The sequence below is a fragment of the Eriocheir sinensis genome, chromosome 18, assembly GCF_024679095.1.
Source record: "Eriocheir sinensis breed Jianghai 21 chromosome 18, ASM2467909v1, whole genome shotgun sequence".
Lineage (NCBI taxonomy): Eukaryota > Metazoa > Arthropoda > Malacostraca > Decapoda > Varunidae > Eriocheir > Eriocheir sinensis.
This window is the reverse complement of record NC_066526.1, coordinates 18218078-18243953: the sequence shown is the minus strand read 5'-3', so window position 1 is coordinate 18243953 and position 25876 is coordinate 18218078. Positions and strand designations below refer to the sequence as shown.

At 41.3% G+C, this 25876-nt stretch overlaps 1 protein-coding gene across 3 annotated transcripts; it reads right to left on the bottom strand.

The window, feature by feature from the left end:
* Window positions 1-695: 695 nt before the first annotated feature.
* On the bottom strand, window positions 696-25876 carry LOC127000403 (uncharacterized). 3 transcript variants are annotated; one of them, XM_050864099.1, is made up of 6 exons: window positions 25839-25876; window positions 5168-5352; window positions 2678-2860; window positions 2469-2555; window positions 2030-2162; window positions 696-1844 (listed from the first exon to the last, which is right to left on the bottom strand). In XM_050864099.1, the coding sequence occupies exons 4-6, from the start codon at window positions 2552-2554 to the stop codon at window positions 879-881; spliced, it is 1185 nt and encodes a 394-aa protein (XP_050720056.1). In that variant the 5' UTR covers window position 2555; window positions 2678-2860; window positions 5168-5352; window positions 25839-25876; the 3' UTR covers window positions 696-878. The 3 variants fall into 3 exon arrangements, 2 of the variants coding, with proteins under 2 accessions (XP_050720056.1, XP_050720057.1); XR_007754021.1 differs by lacking the exons at window positions 5168-5352; window positions 25839-25876 and having other exon boundaries at window positions 2026-2162; window positions 2678-4335; XM_050864100.1 differs by lacking the exons at window positions 2678-2860; window positions 5168-5352; window positions 25839-25876 and having other exon boundaries at window positions 2469-2662.

Genomic DNA, 25876 nt, shown 5'->3' with positions numbered 1-25876 from the left:
CTGTAACAATCCCTGCCCCCAAGCTATCCAGAGGAGATGATACGGTCACCAGGGTTAGGGAAGGTAAATTAAGCTGTGGTAACCTTAACTGCATTCGGCCTTGTGTATATGACAGCACAGGATTCGCCTCTATTAGTTCAGAGGGTCTACATGACGCAACTCAAGGTCAGCGAAGCCAATCGAAATATTTTGAAGTATAACTACTGGGCGAGACTTCAGCCTTACATTTGATAACGCTCATTGATAGATTACGGCTAATCATAATAAATAACCTTTGAGAGCCTCGATAGATGCAAGCAGGCTGCCAGACGCCTTCAAAAGATCTGAGTTTATAACACTCGTTGCAATTGCATGCTGCAGTGGATCGTCAGTAAACGCTATCGGTTAAGTTATTAAGTTATCATAATGGGTGAAAAGCGCTGACTTCATCCTCAATATCAGTGTGTTCTTAGTTACCGAAATCAATCAATCAATCTCCATTTATATCTGTGTGTGTGTGTGTGTGTGTGTGTGTGTGTGTGTGTGTGTGTGTGTGTGTGTGTGAGTAAGTGAGTGAGTGTGTGTGTGTGTGTGTGTGTGTGTGTGTGTGAAAGTGAGTAAGTGTGTGTGTGTGTGTGTGTGTGTGTGTGTGTGTGTGTGTGTGTGTGTGTGTGTGAATAAGTTTAATGTTTGTTTGCTGGTCAGAAAACAATATGTGATGCCAAACTCTTTATTCAACATGTGAAAGTAATTACTCAGTTAATCTGACAATTCCTATCACAGCAATTCTTTAAATTCTAAATTCAGAATCTCTGTAAAGTACCACAATACGTGTAACCAAGGAAGCATACTTTGTTCTCAGGCAAACTTTTCATAAGTGATAATCAGTGTACAGAGTCTCAGGTAAAAGTGTTGTAGATGAAAGTCATGATATAATCAACGGCACGAAACACCTCCAGCCGTACTATGGTCGGGAAGTAGTGAACCAACAACACCTTGACGATGACACCGAGTATAGAAAACGGGGTGACGATAGAGGATAGTATGCAGCACATGGCGTACACGAAGGCCACGAGATAAACCCAAATGAAAATGCTAAACATGACACCTTTTTTAAACTGGAAACTGGAGAACAGCGGGTGAACCTGTCTCTCTGAAGCAAGGTCCAACTTGACTGGGTGGTACTCGTCAGCAGGGTTTTTCCAGCTCAGATCAGATCCATCACGCAGGGAAGTGGAAGGCTCGTCCACAGCCCGAAGGTGTCTGGCGCGGCTCGGCCTTCTTGGTGGAGGGTAAAACACATTCGATTTGGAAGACGTAAAGTCATTGCCATCTTCATAAACGTCAAGAGTATTGTCGTCCTGTACATTGTCAGTAAAGACGTTCGGTGCTGAGGGAATTTTAATATTGGCAATGTGTGTAGTATTCCCTGTACCATCAGATTCAGCTGAATAGTTATTCTCATACAAACTCTCATACTGTATTTTGTCCTTATATTTCATGAATTGTTTGTCTGTTTCATTTGTTGAATACTGGTCGTTTACGATTACCGTTTCAGATAAATTTCTGACACCATTTTGAAAAGCCTTGGTTTCATGTTCATCAAGATATGGATTCCTTTCCCCTGTCATATTCTCCTTGTCAAGCCTCGGGGGAGGTGAAGCCCCACTGTTGCCTGTGCCTTGAGTGGAGTCCGTCGCTTGAAGCAATACTTCGTGACTGTTACAAGCTGGAAAACCAAATGTATCTCCATCACCAGCTCGTGTGCCCTGACGCGTGACTGCTGCAGGAGCTTTGCCTTCTCCTCGCTGGCTCTTCTTGAGTAAGTGACAGCCAAGTCTCAACCCTGGTGAACACGCTTCTTCCTGTAACGTGACATTAACATAATAATTTCATCGAGTGTTATTTCCATCAGCATCAACCGATATTATCTTTATGCATTCTTGCTTTGAAAATAAGTTGATGAATGACAAAAATTTTCAAATAAGCTGGGAACTAGAGGCGTTTAACTAGAAATAATATATGTACCGTTGTTGAGATACTTACATACCGCTGGACTGTTGGGCGCGCACGGTACGGCTGATACGGCTTTGTGGTGCTGAGGGAGGCTGGTGCTGACTTCTGGCGAAACACGGGCACAGCAGCTCACAGGGTGGTGGTGGTGGGTGGTGTACTGTGGAGGGCTGAGAAGTAACGACCAGTCAGTATTATAATATATTTATAATAATCTCATTACTAAAATTTTAATACATATAATGTTGCTGCACTACGTAAGGTTTACCCACGAAAAGGTGTGTGTGTGTGTGTGTGTGTGTGTGTGTGTGTGTGTGTGTGTGTGTGTGTGTGTGTGATTTACAATACATAATGTGTCTCATAGTATATATGCAACTTTGATCAAGACAGAAAAAATCATAATTTGTCCATGAAACGCCCTCTTTAACGACTGGTGATGGTTAAGACGATCACGGTGATGATAAAATGACACTCACCGTTCATCGAATCCGGCGGCGACCACATCCTGAAGGCCACACCCCCACGCCAGCCACACCGCCGTCAGCACAGCACTCGTCCCCATACTGGGAAAACAATGACTCACTCAACTTTTTTTCTAATGACTAAGAAGCAGCATGTAAACAAGGTGCCAAGTGTCAACAACATCGGCAATATTCAGGTGCCAAGACGAGTGAATCAAACTCACCTCGATCCCTGGAAGTGACTGTCGGTGAGGTGCTTGTGTGGTTCAGTCGTTGGCCAAAGCTGCGTCCCTCTCCGAACCCCTCACTCGGAGCTGCGGGTTTGTTGGGGGTGCGAGAGTGACGATGGCAATGACGGCAGTGTTTCCTGGGTCGGTATCTTCAAACGCTTCCACCTCCCACATCAACTACTTCCAAAGGCCGAAAAGGAGATCAATCGGGTCCTCATGAGCTTTTAGTGTGTTCATGGTACAGGAGAAGGGTCAGACTACCACCAGTGCCATTAAACTACCACTGGAAATGCCCCAAAGCGCCTACGAAAACCTTGTCAAATGTGTGTGCTTGGGCGACGAAAGGTTTGAGAATACGGGTCCTGTTCAGCAGCAGATGACGCAGCTTCCGAGGCGTTAGTCTTTAAAGGTTGGTATTCTCAGATGCTTCCGCCTCCCGCATCAACTCTACTCCAAGGCAGACAAGAAGATAGATCGAGTTGCAATGAGTCCTTTTCACGTTCACGGTACAACAGAGGGTCGAACTACCACCAGGGCCATAAAACTACTCATGGAAATGCCCACAACTCTAACGAAAGCCTTGTTAAATGTATATGCTTGGGGGGCGAAATGTTTAAGAATATGACCCTTTATCTTTTCGAGTCTAACTTCAGGCTTGTCGACTATTTCCCACAATATAGACTCGACGACTACTGGCTTGGAATTAGTCCTTTTCTTATAATACTTGTACATTTCACAACATCAGATGAAATAACACGCCCGAGGAGGACAAATTTGGTCTGTGGATGTAGTACGTGCCTTGGGTGTTACAATGTTCCTTCAGCACACTTGTCACGCCCACCATTCTCTCAAGACAATGTGGGTATGACGCATCACGGCCACTTATCATCACAATACATCTATGCAGAGAACGACCGTCAGTATGCTAAATCCGCGTCTAGGAAACTGCCATTTAAGAAGGGGGATAGCTAGTAATACAAAAGAACAGCACTGTGAGAATGTAAAACAAAAACACACATGGTACTTGATGTGATCGCAAGTGTCTGATAAGGTAGACAGAGGTCCATCCTGAGAAGTATGATAAGTAAGCAGGAAAAGTTGCATGCTGTTATCTTGGGAATGCCGATAACACAGTGAGGAGAGTACGGATGGAAAAAATAGTGGACGGTTAGACACTGAAAAGCCAAACAGAAGAACATTTGGCAAACTCTATGATACTGATGAGCGAGCAGAACTGTGGCGTTACGGAGGTGAAGAGGGCGAGGTCTATCCTAGGAGTGATTGAGGTAAAACCGCCTGCGTTGAACTTATGTAACAATGCAAAGATGCCGAATAATGGGAGTTGTATCCTATGAATTGTATAAGTGGAGGAATTATGCCTTTGCTGGACTAAATTAAGGCAGGGTCATGTGGTTGTTGGACTTAAGCACGGCTGTCTGTAATGTCTGTAACGTAAGTAAAGTTGTGTTAGGCGAATGTTGGGCTGAAACAAGGTCATCTAGGTTGAACTAAAGTCAGAGAGAGTTTTACGAAAAGGCTGAACTCACGCACGGGATCTTGTGTTAGAGTAAGCTTTGTCAATTTTGATGTGAGGCAATACTGTCGATGTTGCAGTTAACCAAAGCTGTGTGTGTGTCAGAGAGAGAGAGAGAGAGAGAGGTTTAACGCCGCGCATTTCGTAATCAAACTTTTATCCGTCAATTCAAAGTTTTCTGCAGAGCAAGACATCGCAGTTCATCAAATTTGTTTCTGCTTGGTAATAGAGGTACTGGAGGGTTCAATGTTACGAGTCTGTTGGAAATCGTTCCAGGCGTTAAACCTTCTTCTGGGTGGGTGGAGTGCAGGAGAGTGCAGGTGAGGAGGGTGATGAGCGTGAGGGGCGACGGGACGCGCCTGGATAAACTAAACTCCTGCAATAGTAGTACTAGTTGTTGTTAGTTCGGTCTTCTTCGCCAGCCGCGCCGCCTTTCGTCCTGTTGAAGGAGTCTCGTTTCCATCTGCTGAGTCAACAGGCAGATCTCTTGCAGACGGTCGATCGTCCTGGGTCTCAATAATCTGGTCAAGTCAGGTCAGGTAGGTCTGAATGTGTAAAAGAGTGTTTTGTGTGTGTTGTGTATAGGTGTATATATGTTTAGGAGGTGCGTACTGCGAGAGGGGTAGACAGGAGAGGAGAGTGGGTAAAAAAAAAAACACACAATAATGTCCAATCCAATGAAGCATGTCGCACAGCAAACAGCACACCTCTGGGCAGCTAAAACTGGTTGACAATAAAGCAGTACGCAGCACGACGCGAAATAGCAGCACAGCAAGATCTACAGTACAGTTCAGTACAGCACACGAGGTGGATTCGCAAGCGAAAGAGGTCACGGGAGAGAGAGAGAGAGAGAGAGAGAGAGAGATCAAGCTTCTATGTTAATGTTCATCTGAAGCAAAAGCGTCACCCACTGGACTAAACAAAGGTTGGCGTGTGTCTCTGCGGCTCACCGATACGAATATCCACACGGCAGGTCATGAAGGGGATGGAGCGGCGCCGCGACGCACACACGGCAGACGCCTGCTTGTTTTGGCCTCATCAACTGATCGGTAGCCTCGCGCGGGGTGACGATGACGCAAGGGGCCGAATGGAAGCATCAAAGTCCATGGTCGGCCGCTTCCGCTTCCCACATCAACTATTTCCGAAGGTCAAAAAAAGAGATCAGCCGAGTTGTACGGATTTTTTTTTAGGTTCATGGTACAGAAGAAGGGTCAAACTACCATCAGGGTCATAAAACTACCCCTGGAAATGCCCAAAACTCCTGTGAAAGACTTGTGAAGACCCAAACAACAGGTGGGGGCTTATTTAAATAGATCAGTAAGTACCAGACAACAAGAAGCACACATCTCTTAGGACAGTGAGGAGGCTTGTAAATAGGTCACGAGGGAGATGACTAAAGAGAACTCGGTCGCTGTATGAACAATATGAAGAAGACTGACTCACTGATGACCACTTATACAGTTCGACATTAGGGGGTGGGGTGGGTGGGTGGGAGAGGGGTGGTGGTGGTAAGCAGGCTCCCAAACCAATACCAAAGATCTCGAAAATTCCTAGTATAGTGTTTTAAGTTCATGTATAAGTCAAGGAATCTGAGGAAACTATACGTGAAATCTCTTGTGGGTCTGCTGGCGTTGCATTGAAAACCTAACCATTGGGGATTGTGAAGGATTGTATAGTTTGGTTCGGGGGGATTACAAAGACCCGATGTTTGATTGTGGAATTGGCTCTGAGTTGGTGTGTAAAAAAAGGCCGTCTCGAAAACAGTCGGATGATTAAGAAAAAGAAAAAAAGAAAAAAACAAACAAACTTCCATTCAGTCAATAACACGAAGCGAGGTTTTGAGAGCAGAAAAAAAGGATGATAAAACTAGAGAAGAAAGTTTTCATACGCAACAAAAGAATACTATCAAACACACACACACACACACACACACACACACACACGGGAAGACAGTGACATGCAACAACGGAAATTGGGAAAAGAAAGAAAATTAAAGAAAAGGGAAAAAAAGGGAAAGGTACAAATAAACACACAAATCAGAGAGTGAGAACCGGATGTTATTGAGGAGGAGGAGAGGAGAGGAGAGGAGAGAAGAGGAGAGAGGAGGAGGAGCACTGAGACAAGATGATGGCCGAACTGCATTAGCTGGTAGATTGAAGAGGTGGAGGACGACGACGAAGAGGAGGAGGAGGAGGAGGAAAACGCGGGAAAATAGAAGGATGAGAATGGACGAAGAGGTTGAGAAAGAGAAGGAGAGACAACGTTGGCAGGACTCCACCACTTCAGAAAGACAGCCAGGGTCAAAAAAGAAAGAAAAAGGAACAGGACAAAATAAAGGAAAAGAATGAAAGAGAAAAGGAGTTAGAGAAAGAAAGGTAGGTAGGAGAAAGGGAAAAATAGAAAGAAAGCCGGATTTATAGAGAAGGAAAGAAAAAGGAATGAGAGAAAATAAAAGGAAAGAAAGAAAGAAAGAAAAGAATTAGAAAGAGCAAAATAGGAGAGAAGGAAAGAAAGAAAGTCAAAATGATAAAGAAGGAAAGAAAAAAGAATAAGAGAAAATGAAAAAAAAAGAAATAAAGAAAATAACGAGAGAAAGAAAGGAAGGTAGGAGGAAAGGAAGGAAAAAAAGGCCAGAATGAAGAAGTAAAGAAAGAGAAATAGAAGAAAATGAAAGAAAAGAATGCAAGAAAGAAAAAGAAATTAGAGAGAGAAAGGAAGGTAACGTAAGGGAAAAGGAAAGAAAGAAAAACCCGGAAAGGAAAAAAAGGCCAGAATGAAGAAGTAAAGAAAGAGGAATAGGAGAAAATGAAGGAAAAGAATGCAAGAAAGAAAAAGAAAGTGAGAGAGAAAGGAAGGTACCGTAAGAGAAAAGGAAAGAAAGAAACCAGAATGATGAAGTCTTGGTCTTGATCTGGGAAGTGCAAAAAGTCCTCCAGATATTTCTTGAGGATGACGAACAGAGCAGCAAAAATCGGGAGTGCCCTCTTTCGACCCCCGTCCTCCCGCTCCCCCCCTTTGGCGTTCCCCTGACTTGTGTATCGAAATTCGTAATGGCTCCATAAAGTTGACGAAGTTAGTGAGCGAAATGTGTGTCTTAACGGAATGGTTCTGTTTTTGTCTGTCTGTCTGTCTGGAATTTAGGTTCACCGCAGAGAGAGAGAGAGAGAGAGAGAGAGAGAGAGAGAGAGAATGGAGGGTCTGGCAGTCTCGCTCCGTTCACTTGTCCAAACTAACTTATCGAACAGTGAATAAATAATACGAAAGCCGGTTAGAACTTTAAAACTCTCTCTCTCTCTCTCTCTCTCTCTCTCTCTCTCTCTCTCTCTCTCAATAAACCTGTCGGGCTTTTCCATACGATTTCTGTTTGAACTACATTTTCCTCTCTCGCATTTACGTGTATGATTTTTCCTCCTGTTCTCAAGTCCTGCAGCGTTCTTTTCTCTCCCCTTCCTCCTCCCCACTCCTCTTCTTTTCCCTCCCTCACTTCCCTTCTTTCCCTCCCTCATTCCCCTTCTCTTTCCTCCTCTTCCTTCCCCTCCTCCCATTCCTTCCCCTTCTTCACTCCCTCTTCACCTCCCTCGTTCCATTCCTCTCCTTTGGCCTTTTCTTATACACCGTCTACTTTCCCATTCATCTTTTCACTCCCCCTTATCTCTCATATCCTTTTCCTTCTCCCTTGTTCTTCCCTTCTTCTCCTCCTCCTTATTTCTACATCCACATTTTTCTTTAACATTCATTCTCTTACTTCCCCTTTCTTTCATTTCTTTCTTCTCCCTCGTTTCGTTCCTCTCCTCTTTATACCGTTTCTCTATTCACAGTTTACTTTCCCATTCACCCTCCTACTCCCTTTTCTCTCATTTCCTCTTCCTTCTCCCTCGTTTCGTCCATCTCCCCCCCTCTATGTTCGCAGGCCGAGGTGTGGGTCACGAGCACATTCCGGCCTCCAACACTCTCTGAAAGCATTGTCCTGGAGGTGATAAGGACACACTCCCTGGATGGTATTTACTCATGCATTCCTACTTGCTTGTCTCCTTTTTTCTTAGTGTGTGTGTGTGTGTGTGTGTGTGTGTGTGTGTGTGTGTGTGTGTGTGTGTGTGTGTGTGTGTGTGTGTGTGTGTGTGTGTGTGTGTGTGTGTGTGTGTGTGTGTGTGTGTGTGTGTGTGTGTGTGTGTGTGTGTGTGTGTGTGTGTGTGTTTGGCTGTTTGATGTTTTCTTTGTTAGTTTGTCTGTTGTTTACCTACTTTTTTTTATGTCTTTCTATTAATCTATATATATTTGCTTGTCTTGTTTGTTTCTTTCTTTTCTTTTCTTTCAATCAATCTATTTTACGTGTTTGCCGTTCTGTGTATCTGTTTGTTTGTTTGTTTCTTTTCTTTTCTTTCAATCAATCTGTTTTACGTGTTTGCCGTTCTGTGTATCTGTTTGTATGTTTGAATTTAGCTTTTTCTTTCTTTCTTTGATTTCCTACTCTTTTTCTTTCTTTCTTTATTGATTTCCTACTCTTTTTTTTTCTTTATTGATTTCCTACTCTTTTTTCTTTCTTTCTTTATTGATTGTCTGTCAGTCTGTTTGTCTCTCTAATCTCTCTCTCTCTCTCTCTCTCTCTCTCTCTCTCTCTCTCTCTCTCTCTCATCAGGCATCAGCTGTGGGCGTTGTACTTTCGACATCAACCTTTCTTCTCTGCCATTGTGGGGACTCGCTCGCTTTGTCCTCCCAGCTCCTCTTTTCCGGCGTCCTGTTATTGTGTAGTCTCACCAAACGCCCGCTGTACAATATAAGATGTAAATGTACTGGGATTCTTGTGGGCCCATGAATTAAGTCTGATGGCATGGTATTAGAGGTAGTGGTGATGGTGAGGGTAGTAGAAATAGTAGTAGTGGCAGTAGTAGTAGTAGTAGTAGTAGTAGTAGTAGTAACAATAATGATAATAATAATAATAATACTGATAATAACAATGCAAATGATAAAAATAATAATAATGACTGTGGACCGTGTAAGGCGAGAGATCTATTCCTGCAATTCAATCAGTATGTTCGTGCGTGTGCGAGGAAGCGTGCGTGCGTGCCCATATATGACTGCAATGATTTCTCCCTGGCCCTTCCACATGTTAACCCTGCAAGCTTTCCGTGTGTCAATAACTACATCCAACATATTAGTTTTCTGCTAGTAATATTATGTTCCAAGTACACAGAAGAAGAATACCATTGAAAGTGAAGTATGCGAAACTCAACGAAGATGAAAAACAGTTTAGAATCTACTGTTGTTTTTGAGGTGGTGAAAACTGACATTGTTTGGTACGTGAGAGCTTGGAACACACCTGCGAGTCTGTATCCTATCAAGTCAAGTCTCCGTTCCTTCAACTCTCAATCTAAAGGTGAATCAATGTCCTGCGATGATATCTTAGGCAGAGTAACAACATTGTGTGGATATTTGGCGGAGAAAAGTAACTAAAGCGAGATAATTTTCATCCATTTTTTTTCTTCGGCGTCCTCTTTCTGTTCCGCCTTGTGCATGTGTGTGTGTGTGTGTGTGTGTGTGTGTGTGTGTGTGTGTGTGTGTGTGTGTGAGAGTTTTGTTCTTTCTCGTGGTCTTCCTGTTATACTGTTGTCGTTTTTTTTCTTTTCCTCCTCCTCCTCCTCACATTCCTTTTTCTCCTCCCATTCCTCTTTCTCCTCCTATTTCTCTTTCTCTTCCCATTCCTCCTCCTCCTCCCATACCTATTTCTCCTCCCATTCCTCTTTCTCCTCCCATTTCTCTTCCTCCCCCTTTTCCTTATCTTCCTCCTCCTCACCTCTCTCCCACACTTTCACTCTGTTATGCTCTCTGTTTCTTCCACATAAAATTTCACTTTCACTTTGTTATGCTCACTTTGTTATTCTCTCTGCTTCTGTTTTCACTTTCACTTTGTTATGTTCTGTTTCTTCCACATAAAATTTTCTCCATTTCGTGTATCAGCATCTGCTTGTCGGTCTGTTTCGTGTCCCTTCTTCCATGTTTAATATTTTCGTTCTGTTTCTTTCATGTTTGCTTTTTTTCATTTTTCTGTTGTCGGTCAGTTTTTGTGTCTATAATTTATTTTTGTCCCTCTTCCTATATGTTTCTGTATCTACCTTCCTACATATCTATCTATCTACCTATTAATCTATCTAATTTGCTTGCTTTTTTCTTTTCTCCTAGTCTTTCTTTTCTTCTTTTTATCATTCTTACTTAACTTCATTTGCTTTCACCTAATGCCACACAAACATGAAGAAACAAAAGAAAAATAAAGTGAAAAAAACAAAGACAAAAACAAAAACAAAAACCCCTATGAAATAACAACGACAGGGAGAGAGAGAAAACAACAACGGCTGTTAAAAAAATAAAAACAAAAGGGAAAGAACTAAAGAAACGCCCGAAAAAGACAGACAGAAAAACGAGCAACAAAAGAAAATGAAAAGAAAACGGAAGCAAGGAAAAGAAGGACTAAAGAAAACGCGAAAACGACGAAGCAGAAAGGAAAGACTGCAGTAGGTTGAAAGCTCCGCCCCCACAATCGTAATACCCTTCGCCCCTGCTGCCCCCCTCCCTTTGTACACACTCATGGGTGCTCCGGCTCTCCTTAATCAAGCTATTTCCATGGGTAGGTCGAGGCAGGGCGCTGGGCTGTGCGGGAAGAGAGTGAATGAGGGGGCTGTGTGTGTGTGTGTGTGTGTGTGTGTGTGTGTGTGTGTGTGTGTGTGTGTGTGTGTGTTGTTCTCTCCTTCGTTCTCTTCGTCATCCTCGTTCTCCTCCTCCTCGTCCTCTTCCTCCTCTTCCTCGTCCTCTTCCTCCTCCTCCTCCTTCGCATTTTCATTCTCTTTTTTTATTACCTCCTGTATTTTCTTCGTTGCGTTATCTTTTTTCCTTCTCCTACTTATTCTTCACCTCCTCCTCCTTGTTCTTCTCCCCTCCTCTTCCTCCTCATTGCCTCAACCCAACTAACTCCTCAGTGCTTTCTTCTTCAGTATATCCTTTTTCCTTCTCCTTTTCTTCTTCTTCATCTCCTCCTCCTCCTCCTCTACGTCTTAGTCTAACACCCCAATGTTTTCTTCTTTAGTATATCCTTCTTCTTTCTCTTCCCCTTTGTTCTTCACTTCCTCCTTCTCCCTCCTCTCCTCTACCTCTTCTCCATTCCCTCCTCCTTCTTCTTCTTTTCCTCCTCCCTCTTCTGCTTCTCCTTCCTTTTCTCCTCCTCCTCCTCTTCGTCCCAGCCTAACACCCCAATGCTTTCTTCTTTAATATATCCTTCTTCTTTCTGTTGCCTTTTCTTCCTCACCTCCTCTTCCTCTTCTCCATCCCCTTCTGCTTCTTCTTTTCCTCCTCCCCCTTCTGCTTCTCCTTCTTCCTTTTCTCCTCCTCCTCCTCTTCGTCCCAGCCTAACACCGCAATGCATTCCTACCACACTCGCGTAACAGCTTCACATTTTTCTTTCCACCTTGGCCCTGTTGTTCCCGTTGCTCCGGTTCCATCTCCCCCCAAGACTTTAATCAGGGCTTTGATCTGCGATGCACGTCTACCATCCATTTCGCATTTCCTTAAGGCTCCAGCTCTCCCGCTCTTCCCCGGCTCAACACATCAGCTCGCAAGGCTAAGGTTCACGGCTCAGGTACTTGCTTGCTCTCTATACCGCCTGCTTTGCCTCTCTTGCTACCAGGGTTTATGTGTGAGGTTTTATGAACTCTCTGATACCTGTTTTTATTTTTTTATTTTTACCGTGCGTGGATGTGGTGTGTCTCTTTCTTGCTATTAGTGTGTCTGTGAGGTTTCAAGTTTTCTAGGGCTTGGTTTCTACCGTTCGTGGGTCTGATGTGTACCTCTTTCGCTGCCAATGTCTTGATATGGCTTTTGGTTCTCTACATTTTGGTTTCTATCGTGTGTGTGTTGTGTGTCTTTTTCTTTGTTAGTGTGTTGGTATATGGTTTCAGGTTTCCTAAGGCTTGGTTTCTACTGTGTGTGTGTTTAATGTGCCTCTCTCTCTCTCTCTCTGTGCGAGGTTGCAGGTTCTCTAGACTGGTTTCTACCGTGTACAAGTCTAAGGTGCTTCTTTCTCTGTCACTGTGTTTGTATACGGCTTCGGGTTTTCTAGTGTTTGTTTTCTACCGTGTATGTGACTACGGTGCCTCTCTCACTCTTTATCTTTCTCTCCTTCTCTCGTCCTCTTTCCGCCCTAAGCCGCGGAAAGCCAGCGTAAGGCGGCAAAGCGACCAACCCAGCTCTTCCCGTGACGCGAGGAGACAGCCACTTACGGGCGGACCGATGCGCACCCTTTGAGGTTCGCGGCGAAGGGGAGTTAAAATCGGCCTCGGCTCCGCGTCTTTGCTTATTACCGATTCATGAGGACACACTCACGGCCGCTCGCTTTGAGGAGAACTTTTGAGGCCTGTAAATGGCGGCAAGAGTGAAAGAGACGCAGAAACGAGGAGAAGGAAGAGGAGGAGGAGGGGAAAGAGGAGAGGGAACGGAAGGGCTTGAGATGAAGGTAGGATGGTAGATAGGTAGAGTGACTGGAGGCAGCTTCGGGAAATTAGGAAAGAGATACAGATACGAGGAAGAGGAGGGTAAGAAAAGAAGTGGGAGAGACTGAGAGAGAGAATGAAGGTAGGAAGGTAGAGGTAGACAGATGGAAAGGTAGATAGGTAGAGAGAAGATATTGAGGAGAGGCTCGAGAAAAAAAAAAGGAGGGGAAAGAGCAGGAGTGGGAGAGACTGAGACAGAGACATGGAGGTAGAATGGCAAAGGTAGAGAGGTAGAGAGGTAGAGGTTTCATGGAAACATGGAAACATGGAAATGCAGGCAACAGAAAGCCTATTGGCTCCATTGAGGTGCCCCCTGGTGTGGTTGCTTCTGACCGCCCGCCACACTTGGGAGCAGATGAAAGATGCCTCCTCGATATTGAGAGATGGAAGAAGCCCCTCGTTATCAGTTACTCTCTGACGCAGCGAAATGACGGGAAAAAAAAACCTTCCAATGTCTGTGTTACATCGACTAATCATCTTTGTCGTTGTCGTTGAAATCCTTCCAGTAAAGCAATATGTTTTCTGTAATTGGGAGACAGAGACTGCACTGGCATCGCGGAGGCGGTCTATATGGAATTATTATACAATAGCAGGTGTTTCTTGTTTTTCACTGTTCGCTCTCGCTATGAGAGCATAAAATGTGCCCTTGTTGTATGCTTTTTACAGTGATTTGACTCCTCCTTTTCCTCCTGCATCGCTTGCAGAGGTCTCCCATTCGATTTTCGGAAAATAGGTTTTAGGGGAATGTTCATCCTCACTTGTTTTGCCCGTCGTGGCCTTTGAGTCGGCTTGGTGATGGTCGTGGATTTTTTTACGCTCAAGCTAAATGCGCTCACATCGTAAAGGGAATGTGCACCTTGGAATTTATTGGCGGTGTTTAGAGCGTCTATTAGTGAAGAGGGTCGTTATCTCTCTCTCTCTCTCTCTCTCTCTCTCTCTCTCTCTCTCTCTCTCTCTCTCTCTCTCTCTCTCTCTCTCTCTGCATTTCCTCCTTGTTCTCTTCCTCTTCTCATCGTTTCCTCCTTTATTGCTCTCTGTTCTTCCTCCTCCTTCGCCTCTTCTTCCTCCTTGCACTCCTTCCTTCATCATCCTTCACACGCTTCTCCTCCTCCTCATTATCATCATCATCTTCATCATCACCATCTTTCGCAGTCAAGTTACAGTATCGATTCTCATCTTTCACTTCTTTTTTATCTGTCGCTTCTCACTTTCAATCGTTTTCTTAATGCGCCGTTTCTAGTCTCTCTATATTTCTCTCATTCATTCACTCACTCACTTATTCATTCACTCCGCCTCTTTATCTTAGTTTCTCCTTTATCTTCCTCTTCCTTTTGCTATTTTTCCTTGACTTTTTTTTCTGTTGCTTTCATCTGTTTTTTTTTTCCTACTCACCCCTCTGTTTTCCTTTCTTCCTTCCTCCCCCCCTCTCTCCCATTTCCTTCATTTCCTTTCTAATCTCCTTCTTCCCCTTATATTCCCTCCCTTCCTTACTCCCTCACTCCCTCCTTCCCTCCCTCCCACCCTCCCTCCTTCCCTCCCTCTCTTCCTCCCTCCTTCCCTCCCTCCCTCCCTCCCTCATTCACTTCCTCACTCACTCACTCACTCACTCACAACATGGATCTCACACACAAGCATTTCTGTCGCCACAACTACAACCACCATCACCACTATACTACCACCAACACTACCACTACCATCACCACCATCACGCTGTTCCTCACCATATTTTTCAGTCCTCCTCCTCCTCTTCTCCTCCTCCTTCACATTTCCTCGCCCTCACAATGCGGCGCCTTCATCGTGTCATTTATTACACTACTTGCAAGTGATCCATCTTAATCCACTCCTGTTTCCAGCCGCCTGTCTGTCCGTCCACCTGTCTGCCTGTCTGTCCGTCTTTGTCTCCTCGCGTGTCTGTCTGTTTGTCTATCTGCCCGTTTCTACGTCTGTCTGTTTGGGTTTGTATGTGGTTTGTTTGTTTGTGTTTGTGTGTGTGTGTGTGTGTGTGTGTGTGTGTGTGTGTGTGTGTGTGTGTGTGTGTGTGTGTGTGTGTGTGTGTGTGTGTGTGTGTGTGTGTGTGTGTTTGTTTGTTTCGTTTGTGCATTTGTCAATCTGTCTGTCCGCTTGTCTGACTGTCTCTGTTTCCTTGTTTACCCGTCTGTCTGTCTGTCTGTCTGTCTGTCTGGTTTTATGTCTGCCTGTCTGTTTGCCTTTCTGTCTAGTTTTGTTTGTTTTTGTTGATTTTTCTTGTTTATTTGTGTGTTTGTGCTTGTGTTCTATTTAATTTTTGTGTGTATGTGTGTTTGTGTGTTCCATTTGTGCGTTTGTCTGTCTATCTATTTGGGAATCTGTCTAGCGAGGTATGCCTATCTGTTTGTCTGTCTGTCTGTCTGTCTGTCTGGGAATCAGTCAGTATGATCTTTCTGTCTTCCTATCTCTTTGTCTGTCAGCCTGTCTGTGTGTGTGTGTGTGTGTGTGTGTGTGTGTGTGTGTGTGTGTGTGTGTGTGTGTGTGTGTGTGTGTGTGTGTGTGTGTGTGTGTGTTTGTGACTGTGTGTGTGTGTGTGTGTGTGTGTGTGTGTGTGTGTGTGTGTGTGTGTGTCCTTGCCTATGTTAGAGTCTTTTGAAAACTGTCGGTGTTGTGTTTTTTTTGTGTGTTTGTTTTTTCCGACTCTCGCTGTGTCTGTCGGTCTGTTTGTTTATTCTTTCCTTTTTCCTTCTTTCTTTCTTTTGTTGTTTTTTAAGTTTTCACTCCTCGTTTTATTTATCTTTCTTTCTCTCTCTGTGTGAGCGTGTGTTTGTTTGCTTGCTTGTTTGTTTGTTTGTTTGTGTGTGTACGTGTTTGTTTGTGTGCCCTTTATTAGTGAAGGCTCGCAGTTTACAGTTTTTATTTTAGGTTTGTTTGTATGTTGTTATACGCGGCCATATGTTGCGTCTTCCAAATTTATCGCCGTATTTCGTTATAAAGAAACATAAAAAAATAAAGCGAAATGAATATAACGAAAAGAATAAATATAAAAATTCGTATCCATAGGCAATAATTCACGACAACAATTTGGAAACACACACACACACACACACACACACACACACACACACACACACACACACACACAGGCAATAAATAAGGCCTAGTACAATAAATCTTTTCCCTTCCTGACGTAACGAACACTTGTGATTTAGCGATGAAGACATTAATTTCGACGAACATGATAAGATTTCCATTGTATCAGCGCTGCGTTGTAGGATACGGTGTTTTTCATTAGAACGTATACAATTGTTATCATATTTCACCCCTGTCGTCATCATCATTATCATCATCGTCATTATCATATTACATTCGCATTATCTTACTCTCCATTTCCTTCTCCTCCTCGTTTTCTTTTTCCTCTTCTTCCTCCTCCTGCTCATCATCATTTTATCATCACTATCGTATTAACTTGTCATTATATTACATCCTCTTCAATCTCCTTTTCCTTCGTTTTTCTTATATCTTTCATTTATTTTCTCTTCTTCTTCATCATCATCTTGTTTTTGTTCTTGTTCTTCTCTTTCTTCATTTCCTACTTCTCATTATCTTTCTTCTCTCATCTTAATCTTTCTCCTCCTACTCCTCATTTTCCTTTTCTCCTCTTAATATTTCTCCTCCTACTCCTCAGCTTGCTTCTTCTTTTCCTCCTCCTCTTCTTCCTCCTCTCCTCTTAATATTTCTCCTTCTACTCCTCAGCCTCCTCCCTCTCTTCTTCCTCCTCTTCTTCCTCTTCTCCTCTTAATATTTCTCCTTCTACTCCTCAGCCTCCTCCTTCTTTTCCTCCTCCTCTTCTTCCTTCTCACCATCGTCTTTCCCATAATAGCCGAAGATCACTATCAAGCCTGTCATCTCCCATACCTTCGATCTCGCCTCCCGTCCCTCTGAGCCCCGCTGGACACCATGAGCCACACGAAGGGAAAAAGGAGCCACTTTGAAAACTCTCCCTGAACTACCCAACGCCGCGACCGCCCTTCAGCGCCTCCCTAGATACATAAATTGGTGTTGTGGGCGTGGCCAAAAAAAGGAGGAAAAAAAAACTACCACTGTCATTCATCATCGTCATCAATCACAAGCCCATTTCCCGCACCAAGATGAGTGAGGAAAGAGGGGAAAGGGAGGGGGGCAGGAGGGGGCAGGGGAGAGAGAGAGAGAGAGAGAGAGAGAGAGAGAGAGAGAGAGAGAGAGAGAGAGAGAGAGAGAGAGAGAGAGAGAGAGAGAGAGAGAGAGAGAGAGAGAGAGAGAGAGAGAGAGAGAGAGAGAGAGAAAAGAGGAAGAGATAAGAGAAGGGAAGGGAAGGAAAAGGAAGGGAAGGGAAAGGAAGTTAAGGGAAGGGAAGATATAGGAAATCTTGAACCCTATCCCCCCCTTTCAAACACACACACACACACACACACACACACACACACACACACACACACACACACACACACACACATATTTAGAAAAGAAACATTATTTAATTGGAATATTTTTAGATTTATCTAAGGCATTCGATACATTGAATCACAAAATTTTATTGAGTAAGCTAAGTCACTATGGCGTTAGAGGTAGTCCCTTAAAACTATTTGAAAGTTATTTAACCAATAGGTCACAAGCTGTATATTGCAACGCCACGTATTCTTCTTTCTTTAGCATCAACAAGAGTGGTGTGCAGGGGTCAATATTAGGACCGATACTCTTTCTCATCTATATAAACGACATTGTTAATGTAAGTTCTAAATTCAAATATACGATTTATGCTGACGATACAAATCTTTTATTAAATAATGTAAACATTAACGATCTTCATGTAAATTTAGTTACAGAACTAGAAAAAATTAATTATTGGACTAAAATTAATGAATTGAGTCTGAATTTTGCAAAACATATTTTTTCAAAATCGTTCATTACAATATAACATTCCTTCTATAACCATTAGATGAGAATATGAATTGGAATCAACATATTTCATTTGTCACAAATAAATTAGCAAGGATGTGCGGTATGTTACTGAATCCTCACTAGTATTTATTTATCCCCATCTCACCTATTGTGTATCAGTCTGGGAAAATATCAGTAGCTCAAAATAAAATTTTAAATATTCATAAATATTTTCAGACTGGTACACACATCATACAACATTCGAGGTAATGATATCAATCTCATATGTCCACAGTTCAGAACTTCTCTTTAAGCACAGTATATTATACTCAGGTCCCCAAATGTGGAATTCATTGCCTCTACATATTAAGACTCTTCTCAATCATATAAATTTATCCATTTTAAAAATCTGTGAAAACTTATTTATATAATTGTCAAAGTAGTAATCAAATGTCATTATTATTATTTTATTATTATTATTATTATTATTATTATTATTATTATTATAATTGATATTGTTATTGTTATTCTCAGTAACATATTATTATAATTATTCTTATTGTTCTATACGTTAGTTAATAATATATTAGGTATCAATTTTGTGCCAATGTAAACATTAAATAAAATAATATAATTCCATGTCTGTCGGGAAGCTTCGGCTTGACAGGCTGTGCCATTGCCATGTTTTATGTTATGTTTATATATAACAATATTCTTATATTTTAAAGGCAATAAATATTTACTTACTTACTTACTTACTTACTTACACACACACACACACACACACACACGCGAAACAACAACAACAACAACATTAACTAACATCACCCTCAACACATCCGGCCAAAATAATACTTCTCTAGTCGATTTTTTTCCTTCCTCTCGCAGCTGCCAACTCCCCCCCCACGCAATAACCCGTCACCCAGACCCCAACAGCAAATCCGGTTAACTGGCAATCTGTGTTATAGTTACAAACCGATGGGGCGGCGTTCTTGCGCGACCTAGAGGAGGGGACTAAAAAAATGACAGAAACAAAAATCGAAGTAGACGGTGAGCCTCCCAACGCACAGATAACAAATAAAAAAAAACATTGATAAACACATGAAAAGTAGTATTTTTTTTTTTACAACAAAGGAGGCAGCTCAAGGGCACACAAAAAAAGAAAACAATAATAAAAAACTGCTCCTACGCTGCTCTAAAAAGAAACAAAGGTCAAATACGAGAGGAGAGATGTCCTGATACCCTCCTCTTGAAAGAAACATAGGCAGGATAAGAAAAGAAAATAATAAGAAATCTACGTATCCACTGATCCTCCCTACATATCAGTCAACAACAACAACAACAAAAACTAGAGGAACACAGGAAAAAGTAAATAGTAGTGATGTATAACCTTTAAAAACATAGGAAGAATAAGATATTAAAGAAAAAAAAAACTACGTAGTCACTGAGCATCCTAAGAAATCGATCAAGAAATAGTCCTTAAAACGTGGTGATACAAAACATCCAGAAACTTGAGGGAAATACAATGGATAGCGGTCTTTTTTATTTTGCGTTTAGGTTACCCTTGAGCTGCTTCCATTACTGTAAAAACAAACACACACACACACACACACACACACACACACACACACACACACACACACACACACACACACAAAACACTGTCAGTCCGGAGTCCCAGAGTAACAGGATTTAAAGAGAGTCTCTGTCCGCCTCAAGGTCAAACAAAATAGCATAGGAACTTTAAATCCCCTCGTCACTGGGTCTGATTGGTCTATGCGGACTCTGGGCAGGTAAGGAGGTCAATATTTGGTGCTCTGTGATTCTGTTTTTGAGGGTAAACTTGACTGATTTGAGTTTAAATTCCTTATCACCTATTCTTCTGTTGTAGCACTGTCGAATGCGGCTGTGAACTACTACCACTGATTCTACTAATGCTACTACTATCATTATTATTACTACTACTACTACTATTGCTACGACTACCACTATTACTTCTGCTATTACTACTTCTACTATCATTCTTTGCCCATTACTTCTACTACTACCACTACTACCACCACCACTACTACTACTACTACTACTACTGCTATTACTATTACTACTACTACTACTACGACTACGACTACTACTATTACTACTACTACTACTACTATTATAACTATTACTACCACCAGCGCCACCACTAACAATAATCATAATACTGAACGAAAATAGAAAAAAATATGGAAATAACAGTGAAAACGAGACAATTAAAGAGAAAGAAACCGAGATGTTCGTTCAATTTTCCTTATCTATTAAGCCGATAACGTGTAATTCTCCCGGTGACATCGAAGAAAACGAGGGTATAAGAGAAGGGGAGACTCATCCTCTTGACTTTCCTCCCTTCCTGTGCGGCGCGGGCGAACGGGAAGGCTGCGTCAAGGGAAGAAAAGACTGGAAAAAGGAGAAAAAAACAAGAGGAACAGAGTATGGAAAAGGGAGAGAGAAAGGGAGATGAGAAAAGAAGAGCAGGGCAGGGAGAATGGGAGAGATAAAGAGGGGAGGAGAGGAGAGAAGGAAATTATTTAAAAAGGGAGGAAACATATGAAAAGGAGTGAAAAATAAGAGGGAAAAAGGGAGAAAGTAAAGATAGAGAAGAAGAAAACAGGGAAGGAAGGAAAATGAAAAAAAAAAGTATAAGGAATGGAATGGAAACAGAGAGAGAGAGAGAGAGAGAGAGAGAGAGAGAGAGAGAGAGAGAAAAGGGAGAGAAACCAACAAATGAAAGACGGAAGGAGAGAAAAAAGGGAAAGAGAAAGAAAACAAGAAAATGAAAACCGGCGAAGAGTAACCCATAAAAAAAAGTTAAGGAACAGATGAGAGAAGGAGAAAGGGAGGGAAGGAAAACAAGAAAAAAAAAAGAGGAAAAAAGAGCAAAAAAACAAAAACCGGTGAACACAACACAATTTTGCCACAATCCCCGTGAAAGGAAACGTCACATAAAACCAAGACGGAGCCGCAGTAACAGCTTCCCTTTGAGCCACGATACAGCCGCGAAACCTGCACGAACAATTGTCGGGAGAGTGTAATGCCTCGAGACGCTGTTGTTACCCTTCCCTCAATGTGTGTGCGTGTGTGCGTGTGTGAGCGTGGCTCCTCACCCTTCTCACCTTGATCGCGATACTCACCTCACCTCACCTCACCTCATCTCCTCTCCTCGCCCTCTCGTCGGCAAATAAAGAGCAATAATATAATAACCAGAGGAAAGCGGAAGGGTAGAAACAGCGATATCCCCAATAATGGTCGAACAAAGAGATGCAAAAATAAGGGAGAGCTGAAATTAGAGACGGAAGAAGAACACAAGACGAAGAGAAAGAGGAGAGGAAACACAGAAGAGGAGAGAGACGGGGAAAGGACACAGAGAGAAGCGATCAACAAAGGAGCGGAAATTATAATCGGAAAAGCATGATAATAATAAAACGAACGTGGAAAGGTGAAATGTAAATGCTCGGAGCGGCGCCGTGACGGATGAAGGGAAGACTGAATGGCGCGGAGGAGACGCGAGAGAAGGAAGGCAGCGATCAAAGAGGAAATGTGACGCAGGAGGGAACGAGGAAAGGAAGGAAGGAGGAAGATATAATGACGGGGATGCTGAACGCCACCACCACCATCATCACAACCATCACCATCGCCCCTGACACAATCACCGTCATAATCACCACTTCTACAATCACCATCACCTCCATCATCACAGGAAATATTTAAGAGTAAAAAAAAAAAAAAATAAAAATAAAAACGGTAATATAATAAAAATAAAGGAAATATAACTTGGAATAAGCCTTTGCCTAAAAATACAAAATACACAAAAAAAGAATATTGACCTGAAAACATAATATGAAATGATAGAGAAAGTGTATGACTGAAAAACAAGGAAACCAAAATACAAGAAAATAAATAAAACAGCAATTCAAAAGAGGAGAGAGAAAGAGAAAGAAAACGGAAAGTCACAATTTTAGGCATGCAACACATTAAAGATAAAACAATCACACACACACACACACATACCCTCCCCCCCATACGCAAGGAACAGAGAGAGAGAGAGAGAGAGAGAGAGAGAGAGAGAGAGAGAGAGAGAGAGAGAGAGAGAGAGAGAGAGAGAGAGAGAGAGAGAGAGAGAGAGAGAGAGACGAGGCCTTCCAGACAACACCTGACCTAAGGCTCCCATGAAGGCGACAGGGACTATAAGTTATCGTTGCATTTTGACCGTTATTGCCATTCCTTTTCCCCCGCGGAGTGGTGTGCCAGACAAACAGAAAAGGTTTCCCTCGGCGCGGCGAAGTCAGAGGACGCAGAAACTCCACGAAACTTTCACTCTCGAGACTTTGTTTGTAGATTTCTTTTCATTTCCAGTGCCCGATTTTTTTTCTTTGCTTTAAATCAGTTTATTTTAGTTTTGATTTCAATATATCGTTTTTTCTTTTTTTGTATTTTTCGACCAAACTTTCACTCTTAAGACCTTTTTTTTTTGTGTGTGTCTGATTTCTTTTCATTTCCAGGGCCAAATTTTTTTCTTTGCTTTATATCAGTTTATTTCGTTTTGATTTCAATATATCATTTTTTCTTTTTGTATTTTTAGACCAAACTTTCACTCTTGATCTTTTTTTTGTGTGCCAGATTTCTTTTCATTTCTGAGCTCAAATCTGGAGTCAATTTTTTTCTTCACTTTATGATGGTTTTATTTTGTTTTGATTTCAATATATCGTTTTTTCTTTTTTGTATTTTTCGACCAAACTTTCACTCTCAAGACCTTTTTTTTTGTGTGCCAGATTTTTAAAAAATTTCTGAGCTCAAAACTGAAGTCAATTTATTCTTTACTTTATGATGGTTTTATTTTGTTTTGATTTCAATATATCGTTTTTCTTCCATCTTTTTCTTTGTCAGATTTCTTTTCATATCTAAGGCCCAATCTGGAGTCAAGTTTTTCTCTTTATTTCATGACCCAGTTTATTTTGTTTTGATTTCAGTCTATAGTTTCCTTATTATTCCTTGTTTTCTTAATTACTTTATATCACTTTCGTTTTTTATTTAATTCAATCATTTTCCTTTTTTTTATGTATACTTTTTATCTGTTTATTTCGTTTTACTTTCACTCTATCGTTTCCTTCTCTTTTCTCAGTTTTTTTTTACTCTGTCATAGTTTATTTCGTTTTTTTACTTTGTCATAGTTTATTTCATTATATCATTTTCCTTCTTTTTTTATGTCTACTTTATATCAGTTTATTTCGTTGTACTTCCACTATCGTTTCCTTCTTTCTTCTCGTTTTATTTTATTTTTTTACTTTGTCATAGTTTATTTCGTTTGCCAGTCTTTCGTTTTCCATATTTATGTCATAGTTTATCTCGTTTGCCAGTCTTTTGTTTTCCATATTTAGGTCATAGTTTATCTCGTTTGCCAGTCTTTCGTTTTCCATATTTATGTCATAGTTTATCTCGTTTGCCAGTCTTTCGTTTTCCATATTTATGTCATAGTTTATCTCGTTTGCCAGTCTTTCGTTTTCCATATTTATGTCATAGTTTATCTCGTTTGCCAGTCTTTTGTTTTCCATATTTATGTTATAGTTTATCTCGTTTGCCAGTCTTTTGTTTTCCATATTTAGGTCATAGTTTATCTCGTTTTCCAGTCTTTTTTTTCTGAATTTCTCTAGTCGCATAATTAAGACAGGACTAAAATTACTCCTTTTGACTGCCACGTTCATTTCATTTCATAATTTACTCTTTCTCCTTTAACCGCTTATTACTTATTTTCGTAACTTTATAAACAGAACAATAAAGAGCGGAGGATTTTTTTCACCTACTTCTGTCGCTTTTTCGTACCATTTTTTTTTTTTACATTTTTGGTATTTCTAAAGGCGAATTTGTGGCCATTTTTATATTAACTTTTCTGCCTACTATGGTATATCCCGTCATTGTATTTCACCTACTTGTGTCTTTTCTCGTCACAATATTTATACGCATTACATGTATTTCTAAAGACGAATTTGAGAACATTTTTATATATAGCCTTTTGCACAGACATTGGATTTTTTTTCTCGTAACCACAAGTAAAACAATATACAACGGATGCTTTTTACATCTACTTCTTTAATTTTTTCGTAACAATTTTTATACATATTTTTTATCTACAGACGAATTTGTGGTCATTTTTTTTTGCCTCCTACTATGGTATATCCCGTCACAATAATTAACCTACTAATGTCACTTTTCGGAACAATTTTTATATGCATTTTTTTTGTATTTCTAAAGGCGAATTTGCGGTCACTTATATTTTTTTTGCCTCTTACTAAGGTATTTTCCGTCACTGTATAGAAAGTGAAAAAAAAAATAAAGTGAAGATTGGGGATGGTATTACGTAATGTCTATGCCGGTTTGTGTACGGACGAGTATCAATTAATGTTCGCAGAGTTTGAAATGTTTTATTTGTTTAGTTTCACGGCCCCGATGCAGCGAATCCACAAAAAACAGCCAGGCCATTAAAACATAGAAAGGTTTGTTCATTAATTTAGGACGTGAACACTTACTCTTGCCCTTACTATTATTATTATTATTATTATTATTATTACTACTATTATTATCATTATTATTACTACTACTACTACTACTACTTCTACCATTGCTACTACTTCTCCTCCTCCTCCTCCTCCTCTAACAACAACAACAACAACAATAACAACAACAACAACAACAACAACAACAACAACAACAACAACAACAACACCTCCTCCTACTACTACTACTACATCTACTACTACTACTACTACTACTACTACTACTACTACTACTACTACTACCACTACTATTACTAACACCTGCCGCTATTATTGCCTGTGGTGACACTAATACACCTTGAAAGACTCGATCCAATTAAGGACAGGTGCGAAGGTGAGGTGAGAGAGGAGGAGGGAGGAGGAAGGGGTGGAGGGAGAGGGAGGAAGATTAAACGCGAGGTGGGGGAGAGGTGAGGAGAGATGGCAAAAAGGTGGAGGGAGAGGTGGAGGAAAGGGAGGGAAGGGAGGAGGTGTCAGATGGAGAGAGGAGGTGAAGCATCGGAAAGTTAATTGCATGTGATTCACTGAGGAAAACACGAACACAGGTGGGCGCGCTCTCTCTCTCTCTCTCTCTCTCTCTCTCTCTCTCTCTCTCTCTGTGTATATATTTTGTTGCTACATGTGTTATTTTAATCCCAAAGTCAATCAGTCAGTCAGTACTTCAATTAGTTAATCAATCGCTAAGTCTTTCTACCTACCTGCCTACCTATCTATCTATCTATCTATCTATTCACCTATCTCTACCTACCTATTGGCTTATCTATTTATTTATCCATCTGTTTATCTACCTTTTTTGTCTGTCTGTCTACTTATCTATCTATCTATCTATCTATCTATCAATCTATCATTCTCTCAATCCAATAACTCTTCGTACCACGCAATATTGGAACTCTACGCGTTTTGCACACCATTTTTCATTTATTCACTCGGCACAAGACCCAGATGCTGGATACTAAAAATCGGGCAATGCGATCGGCAAATACATAATTAATTGACGCAGCAGTAGGAAAAAAAAGTCGCACAATTAATTTAGTCTCATTTTTCACTCTTTTTTTTTCACACAACACCAGCGAGTATTTTGTTCATGCGTTTATTTACCCGCGTGCAGACCCTTCCACCGCCGCCCACCGCTGAGACGCGATCCATCACTTCGAAAGGATGACTCGGGGCAATATTAAATCGTGGTAATCCTTCGTGTGAGTCATGATGAGAAATGTCGGTGAATAATGCGAGGGAAATTCACGTACACACACACACACACACACACACACACACACACACACACACACACACACACACACACACACACACACATATACACTTAAATGCACGCACTTCCTTCCTTGCCCCCGCCACGCACAACAGACATGGTACACACACACACACACACACACAAACACACACACACACTCTCACACACACACACACACACATATTAATAATAATAATAATAATAATAATAATAACAGTGCTGCTACATCATTATTATTATTATTATTATTATTATTATTATTATTATTATTACTATTATTATCAACGCAACAACAACAGAAACAAACAACAAAAAACAACAACTGCTTAACAACTTGAAAAAACATCGAACTGGTACTCACGAAGACTGGCCACGGACACTCAGCCACTAATCAATCTG